The 20,876-nt window shown below is 42.7% G+C and overlaps 1 protein-coding gene across 1 annotated transcript in view; it reads left to right on the top strand.

The window, feature by feature from the left end:
* LOC120935698 (collagen alpha-1(XIX) chain-like) overlaps positions 1–20,876 on the top strand; it is a 127,736-nt gene that overhangs the window by 53,121 nt on the left and 53,739 nt on the right. Inside the window, exons 8-9 of the mRNA XM_040347752.1 lie at positions 19,177–19,212; positions 19,339–19,383. Coding sequence (XP_040203686.1) covers positions 19,177–19,212; positions 19,339–19,383 — 81 coding nt within the window. The remainder of the gene's footprint in view (positions 1–19,176; positions 19,213–19,338; positions 19,384–20,876) is intronic.

Genomic DNA, 20,876 nt, shown 5'->3' on the forward strand with positions numbered 1-20,876 from the left:
CTCGCAAGTCCTGCTTGGAGGACTTGGGCTAATCCAATGTGATGTGGGGTGTGTGTGCTAGGGACCACAGTGGTGTGCATGCGTGCATTCTCCTTGTGCCATGATGAATGTGTGTGTTTAACGTGCAAACATGCCTACCACGAGGCATCTCCTGACTGCTGTTCCCTCAAGAGACGGGGTAGCCTGGGTTAGGGGGAGACTGTGTGGTTCTGGGGTCAGGTCATCACGTAGGTCAATCTCCAGGCCCTTTTTCATGGCGTAGTTGTGCAGAATGCACCGATGATCTGGCACACAAAGTTTGGGGAATACAACAGGGTCCCCCCCGGACTTATCCAGGCATCGGAAGCGGGACTTCAGGAGGCCAAAGGTGTGTTCCACCACTGCACGGGTACGTGTGTGTGCATCATTGTATTTTTGTTCTCCTCTGGTTTCTGGAACCCGGAATGGAGTCATGAGATGGGGCCCAAGTGCATATGCCGCGTCACCTGGAAGGGAAAAGACAGGAGGATGTTAGCCGTGCATGTGCCCCTCGTAATGTGTGCATCATGGGGGCGGACAGTCATGCCTGATACCCATGTCACTCACCAACCAGCCAGCTGTTCCCATACACGTTTTGTTTAAATTCTGTTGGGATGTTGCTTTGACGGTATATGTAGCTGTCGTGGCTGGACCCGGGGTGTTTGGCATGCCACTGCTTTCAATTGCGGTATATGTGCTCTGTGTCACTGGGGGGCCGTAGTGCCACATGTGTGCAATCAATGGCCCCCACGGTGCGTGGGAATCCTGCAATTCTGAAGAAATCCGCCATTGCCTAATGCCGCAGATGCTCCTGGGTGGGTTTGATGATGTGGTGGGACATGCGTCTGAGGATTACGGGGACAACCTGGTGCACGCATCTGCTCATGGAGGATTGTGACATCCCAGCCACAACCCCACTTGTACGCTGAAAAGATCCACTGGCAAGGAAATGCAGTGTTGCCAGGACCTTGACCAGTGGCTGCACTGCTTGTGAGCGATGTCTTGCTGGTGATGTCATCATGCAGGGTTGTGGCTATTTGCTGGATGGCTTCAGGGCTGAATCTGAAGATGTGATACACCTCAGATTCCCCCATGCCAAAGACGTTCATGCGTGTTCGGTACATCCTCTCCCGTGCCCTCCTCCGTGGCGGTGGACCCATTAGTAGTGCTAGCACCACGGCTGCCATGTGTTGTCCTGCAAGTGGGGTTGCTCAGCTCGTCCGTAATGGTGCTGCTGAAGCTGCTCTCCAGCTGACTTGAGCAAGTCTGGTGCAAAGCTACCCCTGCTTTATGAGGGGTAACTTTAGGCCAGGCGTACAACTTACGCGCACCGCGCGTATGTTCGTGAATCAGCGTATTTTTGCATATTTGCATACAAAATCAATGGGTGTGCCAGATACGTTCGGCGTAAATATGCGCCCGCTCTCCGCCGGCGGAGAAAATTTACGTTGGTCGGGAGAAGCCTATTTTCAGGCGTATCTAGTTCTGTGGGCACAGCACATAGATACGATGGCGCATATTTACACTTATGCAGCGCATCTCGAGATACGTCGGCGTAAGTCTTACCTAAATCTACCCCATACTATATATATATATATATATATATATATATATATATATATATATATATATATATATATATATATATATATATATATATATATATATATATATATATATATATATATATACACACACACACAGTAGTTAAAACAGGCATATGGTTCCATGCTGGGTTGTACACCGCAAAGCAGGAACCGGGCCGGCTATATCCATCTCCTTGCTGTCACATCGCTGCAGCCTGCTGGGACACTATTATGGATACAGTCCCAGACTCCTCCAGTGACCACGGACTTTCTTTGGAATCATATGCCTGTTTTTTACAGACATTATGTGAGTAGCCAATTGGCTGATAATTTAATAAATTCCTTTTTACCAATACTGCACTTAGCCTGGCGCACCTTGCTGTTTTTACTTTGTTTTCCAGAGACTGCTTCACTCCTAAGGGAGCTGCCACTAGTGCCATTATAGTACCTTATTAAACTCATCTACTTAACTCGGAATCATTTTATTTCCCTTTGATAACCTTTGAGAACAATTTTTGAAATATTCTTATTTTCATCTACAATGTATGAGTGTTTTTAACAACATGCCCTTTTCTTTATAACATTGTGTATGTCCCAATACTTGTGTCATCTTTCCTTTCCTTTTCTATTTTATATATATATATATATATATATATATATATATATATATATATATATATACATATACACACAGCAATGTCCTCCATATAAGAGTACATAATGTAAGATACATTACACATTATGCTTTACATAAATAATTCCTGTATCTTTTAAGTCGGTCTAATGTGCATAATCTTCTATATTTATTTTTTTTCGAAAATTTGTTTACACTCATTTCTTGCATTCTCCCAGTGTATTATAGAACATGATGGATTCTCCTGCTTGTACATTAGTTGTTTTGCACCATGCTTTCCATTTTCTTTTTTCTTATTTGAATATTCCATTTAATGTGCGTGTTTACTTTGTGAAATTCACCTCCCCCCTTGAAACAGCTTTGGATCTGCTTCATTACTCATCATCTTGGCTGGTGTGGGTCATTTATTTTCCTGTTAAAACAGGCAAGCAAGAGATTGTATGCTGCATGTATAGGTATAGTATGAAAAAACATTATTACACCAAGCACAGATCAATATCACATTTCAATTAGACAGCACAAAGCAACGCACTTTCCCAGCTGGGAAGCAGGTGCACAAATTGCAAGAAAACAGCACGAGCAGCAGAGTGATGTTCTTTTTTTTATCAGTGTTACCCAGCTCTGCAGCCACAACACTATGATAAATTGTCCTCTTATTGTTTTTTGAAATGATGTCTGAGGTAAGTCCCCTGAAATGACATTAATTTACACAGGCCTCTTCTAGACTTGCTCCCTCCAGTCACGAGTCAGGTGAACACTCTCGGCTCCATCACTAGACATTTGGCCGGCTGCCCAGTTTGTTTCCCTCTAATCTTCTTTTAGATCCCATCTGACATTGTGTCAGATGGGAACGAAGTTACATCACCTACTTCCCATTTTCTCTCAGTCAGGACATGTTGTGCTTTGCATATGCGTAGCAAATTTCAATGAACTTGTCTAATGACAGAACCCATCCTGAGCTCATTCTAGATAAAGCATACAGTTTTGTGATTTTCCACTGTATTGCTTTTGTGACATTTACATGTTTGCAGTAATGTGATTGTCATGGCAGCGCATTGTGTATAGAATACATCTTTCCTTAGATTGTTACACTTATGCCTTGTTACATTTCTGCCACATAATAGTAAAAATGTCCATATTGATCCCAGCTCAGTTAACTGAATTGTCCAAATTTGCTATTGATTGAGTCTACCAATTGGCCTAGTATATTGGTACTTTCAATCAATGCATGCATTTACTAGCAAATAAAATCTTGCAGACAAAGATTAGTTTGCGTTATGTGTACAAATCCCGTTGCTTGTCTTTAATTAACAGAGTAGAATTTACATTCTACACAGTTTATGATTTAGTGTATTGAATAATGTCAGTGGCATATTTTTGAACTTTTTTTAGCTATATTTTCAAAGCTGACATAAAGATAAATAGGTAAATTCAGGTAGAGTTAGGCCGGCGTATCAGTAGATAACTCAGAATCTGTGCTGACCTATGTTTAAGTGTATTCTCAAACAGAGATACGCTTAAACATATCTAGGATACGACGGCTTGCACCGTCCTATCTTAGGTTGCAATATTTCGGCTGGCCGATAGGTGGCGCTTCCATTGCGGTCGGCGTAGAATATGTAAATCAGTAGATACGGTTATTCACAAACGTACGCCCGGCCGCCGCAGTACATTTACGCCGTTTTCCTAAGAGATAGGCCGCCTAAAGTTAAAGCTGCCCCCTAGGTGGCGTAGACAATGTTAAAGTATGGCCGCCGTTCCCGCTTCAAAATTCGAAAATTTTACGTCGTTTGCGTAAGTCGTCCGTGAATAGGGATTCACGTTGTTTACGTCCACGTCAAAATCAATAGGCCCGTGCCGCAATGCACATTGGGAAATGTAGGCGCCTGGCGCATGCACAGTTAAAAAAAACGTCAATCACGTCAGGTCAAGCCTCATTACCATAAAACACGCCCCCTCAGACAAATTTGAATTAGGCACCCTTACGCCCGCCCGCTTTAGGCTACGCCCGCCGTAACTTAGCAGGCAAGTACTTTGAGAATCAAGTACTTGCCTCGCTAACTTACGGCGGCGTAGCCTAAACACGCTAAGCTACGCCGCCGCAAAGTTGCGGCAATCTCTCTGAATCTACCTAAAAGTCTGTTTCTGTTTGTATCTATTGTTGTATTGTGTGTATATCTACTAGAGGCACAACACGAATTGAGATATTATCTCCAAATCTCTCAAAAGTTAGGGAAAATCCTCTGGACAGCTATGAATAAGGCCCAAACAGGGCTGAAACATGTAAGTAAGGAAAGACACTTGGCTTGGCTGACTTAGTGGTTGTAAAGCCTAAACATGTTTTGCATTCCTTTTACTTACCTGAACCCTCATTCGATCCAGCGTGGTGCACGTCAGCAGCTTTTCTCTCCCCTCACTTCTGGGTCTCGCTGGCTTTTCGGGGGCACTGGGAGCCATTGGTTCCCAGTGCTGTCAATCAAAACCAGTGACAAGGGAGCAGGGGGCAGGGCCGAGTCCCGCTGTCTGTGTCAATGGACACAGCAACGGGTCTCAGGTGTGAGCACGCATGATTGCCCCTATGGGAAGTGGCTTAGGGGACAGGCCAGGAGCACCGTGGGGGAGGAGGTAAGTATAGACATGTTTGTTTATTTTTTAATCCCTTTACAATCACTTTAATCTTGTACTAAATAAAGGAATATTGTGATTCCACCAGCGTGTGTCGGTTTACAACCCTATATTTTACTATGGCTGTCAGGAGCCTCCTAAGCACTGCACTCTTGCACTGGACCTACACGGACTATCAGGTTGAGCAGTGGCTGCTATTTAGTGGCGTTCTCTTGGACAGCTGTCACAACAACCGGTGCATCAGGGTAAAATTTTGAGCACTTGGTGACAACTATATTATTTTTGCTTATCCACTGCTTTGTGTGGACAAAGAGAGAGGGGTGAATATGTCCACTGGGGACAGAGATGGCAATACAACTCATCCAAACTTTATCATAAAAAAAAAATAGTCTGGTTATAGATACACAGATGGCCGTCTTAGAGCAATTTACATGATTGACCAATAAATAGAGCACTCCTGCTTGCTGTCACTCCTTTTTTTTATGAGTTTCCCTAGAGTTTGAGGGAATTTCATTTCTAAAGCAGCCATAGGTAGGGTTTAGTTAAAAGACACTGTTAATAAAATATTACTAGTGTTAAATTTGACGTTTCTTTTTTTGCATTAATTCAAACACCATAATTATCAAACACCATAATTAGATCCAAATTTAGTTGTACCATTCAAGTCTATTAGTAGTTGATGCTACGTGGAGAGTGCGGGTTTTGTAAAAAATTTCACAGCAGGTTTTTTTTTTTTTTAGAAAACTATAAAAGTTGCAGGTCAGTTGTAAAAAATATTTTGCTCAAAATTTTACTTAGTATACTGTAAAAATGCAGATCAAATAAGTTATCCAAGTATTAAAAAGAAATATAAACATCAATGAAGCAATTGCCAGCTACTTACTGGTCATTAGCAGGCATGCAGCATCTATAATGTAAGACTATATATTTTGAATTCTGCAGCTGCAAAATTGTAGAGAGCTTAACACTGGTGCAGCAAAGCCTTTGCCACTTAACTATTGAAAGCTATAAAACTCAGAAACCTTACATTTCTTATTTAGCCCACAAGCGTATCAATTGATGATTTAATAGGCAAAAGTTTCAATGAACTTTGATTCCACGGTATTCTAGCTTTTGGAGATTTTCAGAGCTTTAAGAAGCAAGATAATTTTATTCACATATCCAATACTACCATCTAGTGGCTGTATAGCAGCAAATGAACATTACGTTTAATGCAGTTCATCATAAGGTAGAATTTCACATTAGCCCTTCACTTTCTGTTATAAATAGAGGTCCACAAGAAGGGTTTAGAAATGAAGTGTCCTTTGCTTCTGTCAGTACAGATTAATATCTAGATAAGTAAGCAAGTGTAGTTGTTTCCATAATAATCATTTTTGAAAAGAGAAATGGCCTATGTTCAAATGACAAAATTGTCTATTTAAAAAAAAAAATTGTGTGTTTTAGAAGAGTAGTAAGATGAAGACTTTGTTGATTATACTGTATTATTCTGCAGCAGCATATTTTCTTTATATAAGCCATGTTGCAAGCAAAGCAGTATGCACAGTGTTGTGATTAGTATTGCACCTGCACACTGTGACAAAAAGATATTAAACAAGAGTCTGAATCTCAGATGTAACTACATATAAAGTAGGCGGTACACATGGTTTTTTTTCCTCCCGTTTCTTAGAGTGCTTACGCCTGTATTACATTGCTGTATTATAAAGCAGCATTTGTTTGGTCCACATATATCTTGTGCTTAAAAAAAAAAAGAAACCCATTGGTACCCATGCGTCCAGCGCCCTGCATATATATATATATATATATATATATATATCTATATTGGCACATCCTCATCACCGCTATTATTTTATTTATGAATGGATATCCAAATATGTGCAAGTTTATATGTCTCTGTCTTTTTCTTTCTCATTAATGTTTATGTGAATCACATGTGACTAGAAAGTAGTCTGCAATTTAATGATTTGTATTACCTGTTGCTATATTGGATAGGTTTATATAAGGAGAATAATGCTGACTTATCTTTGTAATGAATAAGCGCACCTGTTAGTATGTGAAACATGTCTACCATTTGAACTGTTTGTAACACTTGGGATGTTCGTTTATTAAACAAGAATTTTGATTGATCTTGGAGTGCAGCCATTTCTTCAGTGTTGATCGTAGGCAGGCATCCCTGTTACCATTAGGCTTCCTGTCTCGCCTGGAGCAGCAAGTTCTTTGGATATGCCCCGCATGTAGATTAGGGGGCCAGATGCATGGATAGGAGGGTGGGGCCTGTGCATCCCTCATGGATGGGCAGTCACTGAGGAGAAGTATGAGAATAGAACAAACAAAAAGATACATACTTGCCTCTATGCTGCAGCATTGGTGCTAACTGGAGAGCCGAGCTGGGGAGGGGGTGGGCACAGCTGGCTCTGGCTCTTAGCCATGCACTGAGAGGATAATCCAGCTGACGATCAGACATCTGAGAGGATCCTTCTAGAACCTGGAGTGATGCTTTGATGTCAGCCAACAGTGGACTTTAGCCCTCTGTCCGCTGATTCTGGGTCACAGGAGAGCAAAAGCTAGTGCAGTCCTGAGAGCAAGAAGAGAAGTACTGTATGACTAAAAAAACTTTGGCTAAACTTACCTTTTAAGATGCTGTATAATATATTTTTAAACAGTTTCTACCCAGACCAATTCTGACATTTCGCTCCTACATGTAAAAATCTATTTTTTTTGCTAGAAAATTACCCAGAACCCCCAAGTTTTTTTATATATATATATATATATATATATATATATATATATATATATATATATATATATATATATATATATATTCTCATAAAAGTGAGTATATCCCTCACATATTGTATTATCTTTTCATGTGACAACACTGAAGAAATTACACTTTTCTACATTGTAAAGTAGTGAGTGTACAGCTTGTATAACCGTGTCAATTTGCTGTCCCCTCAAAATAACTCAACACAGCCATTAATGGCTAAACCACTGGCAACAAAAGTGAGTACACCCCTAAGTGAAAATGTTCAAATTGGGCCCAAAGTGTCAATATTTTGTGTGGCCACCATTATTTTCCAGCACTGCCTTAACCCTCTTGGGCATGGTGTTCACCAGAGCTACACAGGTTGCCACTGGAGTTCTCTTACACTCCTCCATGATGACATCACAGAGCTGGTGGATGTTAGAGACCTTGCACTCCTCCACCTTCCATTTGAGGATTAGGGATGAGCTTCGTGTTCGAGTCGAACCCATGTTCGACTCGAACATCGTATGTTCGATCGTTCGTCGAAATACAAACGTTACGGGCCGTTCGTGCCAAATTCGAGTGGCGCGACACGGCCCATAATTCACTGCAGCATTGCTGGCTGATGATTGGCCAAGCATGCACTATGACCCGCATGCTTGGCCAATCACAGCTTGCAAAAAACGGAGAGCCATAATTCGCCAAAGCCAGGGTGACTTTGGCCAATTATGGCTCAGGGGGTTTAGTGCACGCCCCACACTATAAAAGGCCGCCTGCAGGTCGGCCTTGTGTAGTTTGTTGCGGCGGTGGTTAGAGATCTGTCTGAGAGAGAGTGTCTTTTTTTTTCTAGGTAGATAGAGCAGGCAGGCTAGTCAGTTAAAGTTACAGTGTGTAGAGTATATATATATATATATATATATATATATATATATATATATATATATATATATATATATACATCCCAGGTGTTGTACATATATTTATACACTGTATAGTTTAGCTAGATCAGTTCTTCCTAATTTATTGGCAGGCAGTTGATTGTGCTAGCTGCAGTATTCTCACGTGGTGTATTGTCTGTGTCCTCTGTAGTTTGCACCTAAAGCTACTTGGTGTGTACTGGCCGTGTGCTCTGTAGTTTGCACCTAAAGGTACTTAGTGTGTACTGCACGTGTGCTCTGTAGTTTGCACCTAAAGCTACTTGGTGTGTACTGCACGTGTGCTCTGTAGTTTGCACCTAAAGCTACTTGGTGTGTACTGCACGTGTCCTCTGTAGTTTGCACCTAAAGCTACTTGGTGTGTACTGCACATGTCCTCTGTAGTTTGCACCTAAAGCTACTTGGTGTGTACTGCACGTGTGCTCTGTAGTTTGCACCGAAAGGTACTTGGTGTGTACTGCACGTGTCCTTTGTAGTTTGCACCTAAAGGTACTTGGTGTGTACTGTCCGTATCCTCTGTAGTTTGCACCTAAAGCTACTTGGTGTGTACTGTCCGTGTCCTCTGTAGTTTGCACCTAAAGCTACTTGGTGTGTACTGCCCATGTCCTCTGCTGTTTTCACCTAAAGCTACGAGGTGTGTGTACTGCCTTTGTCCTCTGCAGGCCATTAGTATGTCTGGAAGGACAACAAGGAGAGGCAGAGAGTCACAAGGGCAAGCAGGCTCTGCGTCTAGAGGCAACAGTGCTGGTCATGGACACCGTGCATCTTCATCAGCACATGGTCCTTGTTTTCGGCAGCTGGCCGTGTTGAGCCGCAACATGCCGAAGACTTGGTAGAGTGGATGACCAAGCCGTCCTCATCCTCCTCATCCTCTCTCACCCAGGCTCAGGGTACTTTGTCTGGCAAAGTAGCTGCCAAGGAGTCCTCTTCACTCTGCTCAATGGCATCACTCCTTCCCTAGCCCCATTATGTCCTCCTGAGGAGTCCCCCGAACTATTTGACCACAGTGTTGGGTACATGCTGCATGAGGATGCGCAGCGTTTTGAAGACTCCGATGATGGTACACAGAGGAAGGCAGTAATGTGAGCCCAGAGAGAGGGGGTGCCCAAGAAGGACAGCAATCTGGCAGTCATGTTCCCCCAGCTGCAGCATACTGCCAGGTTTTCTACAGTGATGAGGAGGGAGGGGATGATGAGGTCACTGACTCTGCGTGGGTGCCTGATAGGAGAGAGGAGGGGGAGGATGAGGCACAGGCACATCTCTAACGAGGCAGGATGCCCTCCAGGGGCCAGCTTAAGGGCAGCACACCGACTGCATCACAACGCAGAGCTACCCATGTGCAGGGCACTGCTGTGTCTCAGCGTTATTCCAAAAGTTCTTTGGTGTGGGCCTTTTTTGAGACGAGTGCATCAGATCGCACTGCTGCTATTTGCAACATATGTATCTCGCGTGGCCAAAACATCACCCGCTTGGGCACCACATGCTTGACCAGACATATGTCGACCTGCCATGCAGTTCGTTGGCAAGCGTACCTCAAAGACCCACACCAAAGAACAAAGCGGACCTCCCCTTGCCCTTCATCAGCTTGTATCTCCAACCCCACTATACACTCAGTCCTCTCTGAAGCCTGCACTGATAGGACTGAATGTGTAGAATTAGGTGTGTCACAGCCTAGTACATGCGGGCAATCTACTATCGGTACACCGATGGCAGATTATACCAGGCAAATTTCCCTGCCCCAGCTGCTGCAGCGCCAACATAATTTCTCTCCCAGCCATCCACATGCCCAGCGGTTGAATGCTAGCTTAGCTAAATTGCTAGCACATCAACTGCTGCCTTTTCAGTTGGTAGATTCTGCCCCCTTCGGTGAGTTTGTGGAATGTGCGGTACCTCAGTGGCAAGTTCCCAAACGCCACTTTTTCTCACAGAAGGCGATTCAGGCTCTCTACCGCCATGTGGAAGGCAATGTCCATGCCTCGCTGGACAGGGCGGTCAGTGGTAAGGTGCATATTACTGCTGACTCATGGTCCAGCAGGCATGGGCAGGGACGTTGCCTATCTTTCACGGCGCATTGGGTGACTCTGCTGGCAGCTTGGAAGGACGCAAGATATGGTACAGTGTGTTGGAGGTTGTTCCGCCACCACGCCTTCAAAATGCTACTACTGGTTGTGACACACCTCTCTCCTCCACCCCCTCCTCTTCTTCCTCTGTGGCCTCTTCCTGTGCTGATGTGTCCTCGGAACCAGCGGTGCTCCGTAGGCGTTCAAGGGGGTATACGCAGGCAAAGAGATGCCATGCGGTGCTTGAGCTGGTGTGCTTGGGAGACGGGAGCCTCACTGGGGCAGAGGTTCTGTCAGCTCTGCAGGGGCAGGCTCAGAGGTGGTTGACGCCACGCCAGCTTAAGCCAGGAATGGTGGTTTGCGACAATACCATCCAACCTCCTCTCTGCCCTGCAACAGAGACAACTTACAGATGTGCCATGTTTTGCTCATGTGCTTAATTTGGTGGTGCAGCGGTTCTTGGGCAGGTACCCGGGCTTACTGGATGTCCTGAAGCAGGCCAGGAAAGTCTGTGTGCATTTCCGACGGTCATATAATGCCAGTGCTCGGCTGGCAGACCTCCAAAGAGAATACAACCTGCCCTAGAACCGCCTAATCTGTGACATGCCCACCAGGTGGAACTTTACGTTGGCCATGCTGCAGCGGCTGCACACACAGCAGAGGACCATCAATGAGTATCTGTGCCAATATGGCAGCAGAACTGGGTCAGGTGAGCTTGTTTTTTTCCCCACGCCAGTGGGCCTTGATCAGGGATGCATGCACTGTCCTGTCACCATTTTAGGAGGCCACGAGGATGGTGAGCAGTGACAGTGCATGCATCAGTGAGACTGTCCCTCTTATTCACATGTTGGAGCACATGCTGCATGAAATAATGGACAGGGCCCTTGAGACAGAACAGAGGGAGGAAGAGGAGGACTTCCTTATTTCTCAAGGCCCCCTTTATCCAGACAGTGTTCCTGCTTGCCTGCCTATAACACAGAACGAGGAGGAGGAGGAGGAGGATTGTGTCAGCATGGAGGTGGAGCCTAACACTCAGCATTAGCAGCAGTCTTCAAGGGATCAATTACAGTCCCAAGGAACCCATGGACTTGTACGTGGCTGGAATGAGGTGGCTGTGGATCATGTCGTCCTCAGTGACCCAGAGGACTCCACACCGAATGCCTCAGCAAACCTACGCTGCATGGCCTCCCTGATCCTGCAAAGCCTGCGGAAGGATCCTTGTATTCGTGCTATCAAGGAGAGGGATCATTACTGGCTGGCAACTCTCCTTGATCCACGTTACCCAGAGGGAGCAGAAGATGAAACATCTTCGGGAGGCCTTGCAGAAAGGTCTGTGCAACACGTTCCCAGAGACTGGAGGGTTACAAAATTCTGGTCCTGGACAACGTGTTGCTGAGGCTTCAGTCAGTCACAGAAGGAGCGGTGGAGAAGGTGGCCGTCTGAACGATGCGTCCAGACAATTTTTTAGTCCGCAGCCCCAAGGTATGACCGGTTCCAGCAACCATCGCCAGTGTCTGTTTTACATGGTGCAGGAATACCTAGGGGCAAGATCAGACTTGGACACCTTTCTCACCAAAAATCCTCTGGCTTACTGGGTCTTGAGGATGGATCACTGGCCAAAGCTTGCACAGTACGCAATTGAGCTACTGGCTTGTCCTGCATCCAGCGTTCTTTCAGAACGCACATTCAGTGCTGCTGGAGGCTTTGTAACTGATCACAGGGTGTGCCTCTCCACCGACTCGGTCGATCGACTGACCTTCATAAAAATGAATCAGGCTTGGATCACCACCAGCTACCAAGCACCTGATGCTGATGTAACTGAGTATTTATTTTTTAAATGTCAGATCCCTTCAAGACTGCCTATGCTGATGCTGAGTGACTATCCTGTTATGCTGAGTGAATATCAATTTCCTCCTCAAGGATCTTGCTGATGGCTTGTAAGAACATTGTTGGTTCTGGGCACCGCCACCAGTGGCTAAGGCCCAATTTTTCTGCCCCTGTTTAACAGGGGCGTGTAATTAAAATTTTTGATGCAATACTTTGCAGCGGGCTCATTGCTGCACTCCAACTAGAGTATCTGTGAGGGGTTGCAGTGTTGTGGCTGCAGCACCAATGCCTAAGGCCCAATTGTTCTGCCCCTGTTCAACAGGGGCATGTAATTACAATTCTTAAACTAATATTTCACAGCAGGGCATTCCAGCGCCCACCAAGACGAACTGTGAGGGCTTACGGTGTTGTGGCAACACCAACACCTAGGGCCCAAATTTCTGCAGAGTATATACGGCAGGCCCCTACTTTCAAACATCCAACTTTCAAACAACTCCTACTTGCAAACGGAAGGAGACAACAGGAAGTGAGAGGAAATCTACCCATAGAAAGGGAAATTCTCTTCTGTAAAAGGTGTCTCCTGTCCACTGATAATTTATCACAATCCTTGTTTCACAAAAAAAAAAAAAAATCTCAAAAAATCATTTGTCATTGGGACAGAAAGTGAGGTGCAATCTTCTGAACAGATGCACACAGACAGCAAAACAAATATTACAGGGGATGATTTTATGTCTGAAGCTACACTTTAAAGAAGTACCAGTTGAAAATTACAAACAGATTCTACTTGACGACAAACCTACAGTCCCTGTCTTGTTTGCACCGCCTGTATACTGCTGTTCAAAGTATATAGGGCCGAAGGGGCTTGTAATGACCTGGGGGGAGGGGGTGGGGAAACCCATGCTATTTTTCTCAGTGATTTTCATCCATATTGCAGGGACCAAACATTACATTAAAGCCGCAAGCATCCTTAAAATACTTTTTTCTTATAGTAATCGCTAAACGCTTATTGTGATTTTTTTTTTACCAAAAATAGAAAGAAGAATACATATCGGCCTAAACTGAGGAAAATTTTTTTTTTATATATATATATATTTTTGGGGGATATTTATTATAGCAAAAAGTAAAAAATATTGCATTTTTTTCAAAATTGTCGCTCTATTTTTGTTTATAGCGCAAAAAATACAAACCACAGAGGTGATCAAAAACCACCAAAAGAAAGCTCTATTTGTGGGAAAAAATGGATGCCAGTTTTGTTTGGGAGCCATGTCGCAAGACAGCGCAATTGTCAGTTAAAGCAACGCAGTGCCGAATCGCAAAAACTGGCTGGGTCCTTTACCTGCATTTTGGTCCGGGTCTTAAGTGGTTAAGCATCATTAAAATCGCTGCTCCAGAAAAAACAACCGTTTTTAAAACTTTTTTTTCTATTGATACATGTTCCCTGGGGCAAGACCCGGGTCCCCAAACCCGTTTTCCGACAATAACTTGCATATTAGGCTTTAAAATGAGCACTTTTGAATTTGAGCGTTCGAGTCCCATTGACGTCAATGGGGTTCTAAATGTTCGCGCGAATGTTCGGTCCGTTCGAAGGTTCTGGTGTGAACCAAACGGGGGGGTTTTCGGCTCATCCCTATTGAGGATGCTCAATAGGGTTTAGGTCTGGAGACATGCTTGGCCAGTCCATCACCTTTACCCTTAGCTTTTTTAGCAAGGCAGTGGTAGTCTTGGAGGTGTGTTATTGGTTGTCATTATGTTGGAATACTGCCCTGCGGCCCAGTCTCCGAAAGGAGTGGATAATGCTCTGCTTCAGTATTGTTGGCATTCATGGTTCCCTCAGTGAACTGTAGCTCCCCAGTGCCAGGAGCACTCATGCAGCCCCAGACCATGACACTCCTACTACCATGCTTGACTGTAGGCAAGACACACTTGTCTTTGTACTCCTCACCTGGTTACCACCATACATGCTTGACACCATCTGAACCAAATAAGTTTATCTTGGTCTCATCAGACCACAGGACATGGTTCCAGTAATTTATGTCCTTAGTCTTCAGCAAACGGTTTGTGGGCTTTCTTGTGCATCATCTTTAGAAGAGGCTTCCTTCTGGGATGACAGCCATGCAGACCAATTTTATGCAGTGTACAGCATATGGTCTGAGCATTGACGGGCTGACCCCCTACCCCTTCAACCTCTGCAGCAATGCTGGCAGTACTCATACGTCTATTTCAGACAACCTCTGGATATGACACTGAGCATGTGCATTCAACTTCTTTGGTCGACCATGGCGAGGTCTGTTCTGAGTGGAACCTGTCCTGTTAAAACGCTGTTTGTTCTTGGCTCCTTTGCTGCAGCTCAGTTTCAGGGACTTGGAAATCTTTTTATAGCCTAGGCCATCTTTATGTAGAGCATCAACTATTTTTTAGATCCTCAGAGAGCACTTCCAGTAACCAGTATGAGAGCGTGAGAGCGATAACACCAAATTTAACACACCTGCTCCCCATTCACACCTGAGACCTTGTATCACAACGAGTCACGTGACACCTTGGAGGGAAAATGGCTAATTGTGCCCAATTTGGACATTTTCACTTAGGGGTTTATTTGCTTTTGTTGCCAGCAGTTTAGACATTAATGGCTGTGTGTTGAGTTATTTTGAGGGGACAGCAAATTGTGTGTGTGTGTATATATATAGCGGAGACCCTAGAGAATAAAAAGGTGGTTGCTGCATTTTTTTCGTCACACTGTATTTGCGCAGCAATTTTTTAAACACAATTTTTTTTAGAGAAAATAGACTGTAATTAATTTTAATGCAAACAAAAAACAATGTATAAGATTTTTTTTTGGGCAAACTATAAAAAATATTACACCGAGTAAATAGATACCTAACATGTCATGCTTTAAACTTGCACACACTTGTGGAATGACGCCAAACTATAGTACTTAAACGTCTCTATGCTTTAATTTTTTTTTACAAGTTACCAGGTTAAGTTAGAGGAGGTCTAGTGATAGAATTATTGCCCTTGCTATATCGCTAAGATTTGCGAAAAGGGGACATGTATAAATACATAAGGGTTCCATATAGTGAATTTGGTGTACAGTTATTCACTTTAAGATCACCACAGAGGACAAGGGGACACACTTTACATTTGGAGGAAAAGAGATGTATTTCATCTTCAAATATGGAAAGGTTTCTTCACAGTAAGAACTGTGAAAATGTTGAATAGACTCCCTCAAGATGACTCTGTCCAGCTCAGGAGATTGCTTAAAAAAATTATTTCTTAAATATACATAATATAACTGGATATTAACATTTATAGTTAAAGTTGATCCAGGGAATATCGGATTGCCTCTTGAGGAATCGGTAAGGAATTGTTTCCCCTGTTGGAGCAAATTGGATCATGCTTTGCTTGGTTTTTTGACTTCCTCTGGATCAACTGTGCATAAAGGATTGTGTATATAGGATCGTATAAATATTTTTTTCCCCATTTTATTGGTTGAACTAGATGGACTTGTGTCTTTTTTTTTAACCAAACTAATTAGGTATGTAACTACCGTATGTATAGGTACATCTAAAAAAATGTGAATATCTTCAAAAAGTTAATTAACTAAAGTAATTCCATTTAAAAAGTGACTCATATGTTGTATAGATTCATTACACACAGGGTGATATATTTCAAGCATTGCTTTCTTTTGATGATTATCACCTGTATGTTTAACTATGTAAGTACCATATGATCAGAAAAGCCATACTTATCTTTTAAGATGCTATATAATAGTATTAAGTTATTTTTATTTATTTTTTCCTGTGCATCTACTATAACCACTTGCCGCCAAATCACGTACCTAGTATGTAATTTGACTTCAAGTGGTTGTACGGGGGTGATGCCTGCAGCTGCACCAGGTACTGTATTTAGAGTCGACGGTCGGCTCCCTTGTACAGTAGTAGCAATCAGAGAAGCTAAGTAGCCACTCAATTGCTATTAAAAGCAGCAGGAGTGAATGTCCCCCTTCCCAGAACCTTCCAAGGCATGCTCGGACTCTCCTATTCCACCACGGGACCCGAGCTACCAGACAGCACATCCGCTGGCTAGTCAGAGACCCCTACAAATCCAGGATTGGCTTTAATCGGGTGACCACTATGGTCACCCGGAAGTGATGACATGACATCACTTGCGGTTTTATGTCAACAGCACCATTTTTTTTAAATCAAAAGTATTCAAAAACACCAATCTTGGTGTTTTGAAAGCTTTCAAGGGCAGTGGAGGGATTTGGGGTCTTATAGTTGAACTCACCATAACATCATCCTTTACCAAAAATTGGGTTATATATATTGCATTTTTTTGTATTAAAATTAAAATGTATTTTTCCCCACAAATTTGTTTGTAAATCCACTGCGCAAATACTGTGATACATAAAAAATTGCAAAACCCACCAATTTATTTTCTAAAGGCCTCTGCTTTAAAAAATATATGCAAACAAAAAGTGTCAGAAAAGGCCTAGTCTGCCAAAGGATAATACACCTCCAGGGATAGAACTACTGACTGACTTGGCTAAACAGTTTCAGAGGATGTACATGCAGAGATTATGTTGTTCATATATAAAGATCCCTATAGCACACATTGTTCTCAGTGCTCCCAGTGGAATCAGCTGTCTGCTCAGACTCATAGTGGGGCTACATGTAGAAGAATTTGGCACTGCTCCCTTTTTGCCAAGAACGTTGTAGTGACAAAGTTAGCAGCTGCTATAGCTTACTACTATCAGAGTACACCACAGGGAAGAGGCATATAGGTTTTAAATGGTATACTGCTTTCAAATAATATAATGCAAACCTAAAAGCTATATTTTTACAAGGTATTTATGATGATATCCTAGAACAGAAGGCAGGATTGCACTTGTATTTCATACTGATCTACTGTTATATTTGGGCATGCATAAGTTGCAAGTAAGCAAAAATACAAGCTGCATAGAAAATGGTGCTTAAAGAGGACCTGTACAGTGGAAGCTATGCCCAAAAAAAGAAAACAAATTACTAGTATTGTCTGTGGGCTCCCTGCAGCTGATCTTTTTGCGGTAGGTAATTTACCATGCCTTGTTCCTTACTGTGTCTGTGTGCCGGTGGTCCATCTTGGTAAAGAAGCAGGGTTCTTTGTCACATGTCAGAGTTGCCCCCTGTTACCCAGTGATCTGATTACTGGTGGGGTAATGATGAAGAAGCAGTGGGTCGTCCAATGGTTGTACATTTTTTTTTTTTTTAACTTTTAACCACTTTTAATAATGGGAAATTTCACCCCTTCCCAAACAAGCCAATTTTCAGCTTCCAGTGCTGTCGCACTTTCAATGACAATTACGCGGTCATAAAAAACTGTACCCAAATAATTTTTTTATAATTTTCTTCCCACAAATATAGCTTTCTTTTGGTGGCATTTAATCACTGCTGGTTCTTTATTTTTTCAACAAAAAAAAAATGAACAAAAAAAATTTTTTTTTCTTATTTTTTTTCTATTTTTTTTGTAAATAAGTAATACGTTTCTCTTTCACTGATGTACGCTAATGAGGCTGCACTTATGGGTACTGTTGGGGGCTGCATTGTAATCAGGGCACTGATGATTAGTGCTCTGATTACCTATACAAGTCTCCCCTGTGAACAGATGCCGCTGATCGTCTCTCCTCTCCTCACACTCTGTCAGTGTGAGGCGAGGAGAGAAGATAAACGGCATCTCCTTGTTTACATGTGATTGGACACAGCCGATCACATGGGTAAAGAGCCGCTGCCGGGATTGCGCAATTATCCAGGGACACGGCACGGTCACTGTGCTGAGTGTCCCCTCGGGCGCATGATCACAGCCAGATTAGGCGCTGTTATATGACGTTGTCCCAGAATGAGAGTTGCCACACTCTACCGTAATTTGTCTATATGGTGGGCAGGAGCCCGTAATGTATAATCTTCATTAAGAACTGAACCTTTGACTTTGGAGGGAATTTATAGTTCGACTATGACTGACTGTGCAAATTGTATCTCTTATTTTTTCTTAAGTAATTTTTTTCAACTGTTTGGCCAATTTGTGTTATACCGCTGAGCTTTATTTGCTATGTGTAAACAAAAAAGATTTGCATTGCTCTGGTTTATATCCTTATTGTGTCTGGTTCATTCAGCATGGTAATGAATTTCAGACTCCAATAGCAGCAATTTTAGTCAAAAAAGGTAAACGGTAGATTCTTTTTGGGGAAAGGTGTAAATAGATCAAATAAACCGCACCTGCCTACATACTATTACTAACATTCTTACTACTAGCTATGGCTACTCCTAGTGCTTCTCAATACTGTGACTTTTTTCCACAATGAAAAAAAATGAATAAAATGTGTCTTTGTGCATTACAGTCTCAATTACAGAAATGTATTAGTTAAGGGGTTTCTGAAGTTTTGTAATCTATACAGTTATTTAGATCAATGGTAAATATTGTAGCAAGTCGATGCATTTATTTTCCCCACCTGTTTTCTTTTCCTTTTGGCTAAATAAAGTAACACTAATTGAATTATTACCTAGCAAAAAATAAAGATGAATTCTTGTTTGCTGAGCATGTTTTCTATCAGTTTTGTAACTTCAAGACTTTGATGAATAGCTGCTATAATCACCCTTCCTGGGTACACAGTGTGTGCTTTTTCAAAGCTTGATGAGGAAGGAGAACTGATGATCTAAAACTCATGTGCGGCTATGCAATGCAATTCAATGACTAAAATTCCATATATCATTTCTAGGGAAGAAACGGAAATGATGGATTACCCGGTTCACTGGTGAGTCATGTTTAATTTCATTGCTTGTAATAACTTCAGCGAACAAACAATAACATTTCTGTTGCAATCTTCGATTTTTATATTTTTCCAAAATCCTTTCAATAAATTATTCTTTCTACATTTCAGGGAGCCCCAGGACGACCAGGTGACAGAGGTCCAAAAGGAGAACGTGTAAGTTTTTTTAAAAATTCCTTTTTTTTTTTTATTGATATTCCTTTTAGGTCAGCTGTAAGAGTGGCTGGTGACTAGTGACTGGTCCATTGTCATTCTAGTTGCTAATCTGGCTGTGAGGCAAAATTCGAAATGCAAAATGCATTTGGATAGAGTGAGGTCATACAATTTTTCCCACAGACTTTAACTGGAGAATTTGAGACACACCTTGGTGGTGTCCTTCTGCTCAGGATCATCCTGGCCAACCTTATGGTTCAGCTTGGACATTACAGTCCTCCACAATTACAAGTGTATTCACACATGCTGCTGTTCTTTGACATTAGTAACCTTAATTATGGATGGCTTCTAATTCACACATTTGGGTTGATATACTAAAAGCAAATAGATTGTTCACTTCGCAAGGGAATTTTCACATAGCTTATTGTATGAGGTACATCTAAGCTGACTTCCCTCATCCAATCGTGAGCAATCAAAATTGTTTTGTTTTTTTTGTACATTACTTGGTATTCCTTGCAAAGTCAATTTTCACTGCCGTCCCTAAGCTAAGGCAAAATTATCTTGCAAAATAAACAGTCTATTTGCCTTTAGTAAATCAACTGCATTGCATCTTTAGGAAACCATGGAAGAGAGGGTATGTTTATACCTGTAATTATTCTACATCTTCTATTTGGAAAATGCAGAAAGGGTATCAGTGTTAAGCATAACATTTAACAATCTTTTCCCCTTTGTTCTCTAGTCTGTTCTACAGACACGTAAAGGCAGAAATTGATTGGCTGCTTTAAGAAGCAAAGATAGTTTTACTTACAAACAAAACCCTGCCTTTATGTAGTTATTAAAGCGGAAATTCACTCATTTTTTCATCTTTCCATCTTTAAATCTTCTGTCCTTGTTTTACCTTTTGGATAGTAAAATTTTTCTGCCAGTAAATCATTATACAGCCCACTTTCTGTTTCTTGTCTGATAAAAAGCTCAGGTTTATGACATCATGCACAGCTCTCTTTCACTCTCGTGAAAGTTTTCCAGGAGGGGGGGGGGGGTTGAGTCATAAAAAAGGCCAATGAGAGCTGAAGAGCTGGAGGTGTGCTTCTGTGTGTCTGTGTAAATCCAGGAAGTGAAGAGGCAGTCGCTTTAGCTGCCCACAGTTAAAATGGTTGCAGCCAGACTCGGAGGGAGATTCCAGTAACATTTGTGGCAAGTACAGAATCACAGTGGCCCGGATTCAGAAAGAATTGCGCTCTATTTGCGGAGGCGCAGGGCAACGATTTTTCCCTGCGCCCCCGCAAATATTTTGCGCTGCCCTCGATTCACGGAGCAGTAGCTCCGTAAATTGCGAGGGCGCGCCGGCAAAATTGCCCGGCGTAAGCGCGCGCAATGTAAATGATCCCGCCGGGGGCGGGAATCATTTTAATTAGGCGCGCTCCCGCGCCGAGCGTAGAGCGCATGCTCCGTCGGGAAACTTTCTTGACGTGCATTGCGGCAAATGACGTCGCAAG

Source organism: Rana temporaria, chromosome 4 (assembly GCF_905171775.1).
Source record: "Rana temporaria chromosome 4, aRanTem1.1, whole genome shotgun sequence".
Classification (NCBI taxonomy): Eukaryota; Metazoa; Chordata; class Amphibia; order Anura; family Ranidae; genus Rana; species Rana temporaria.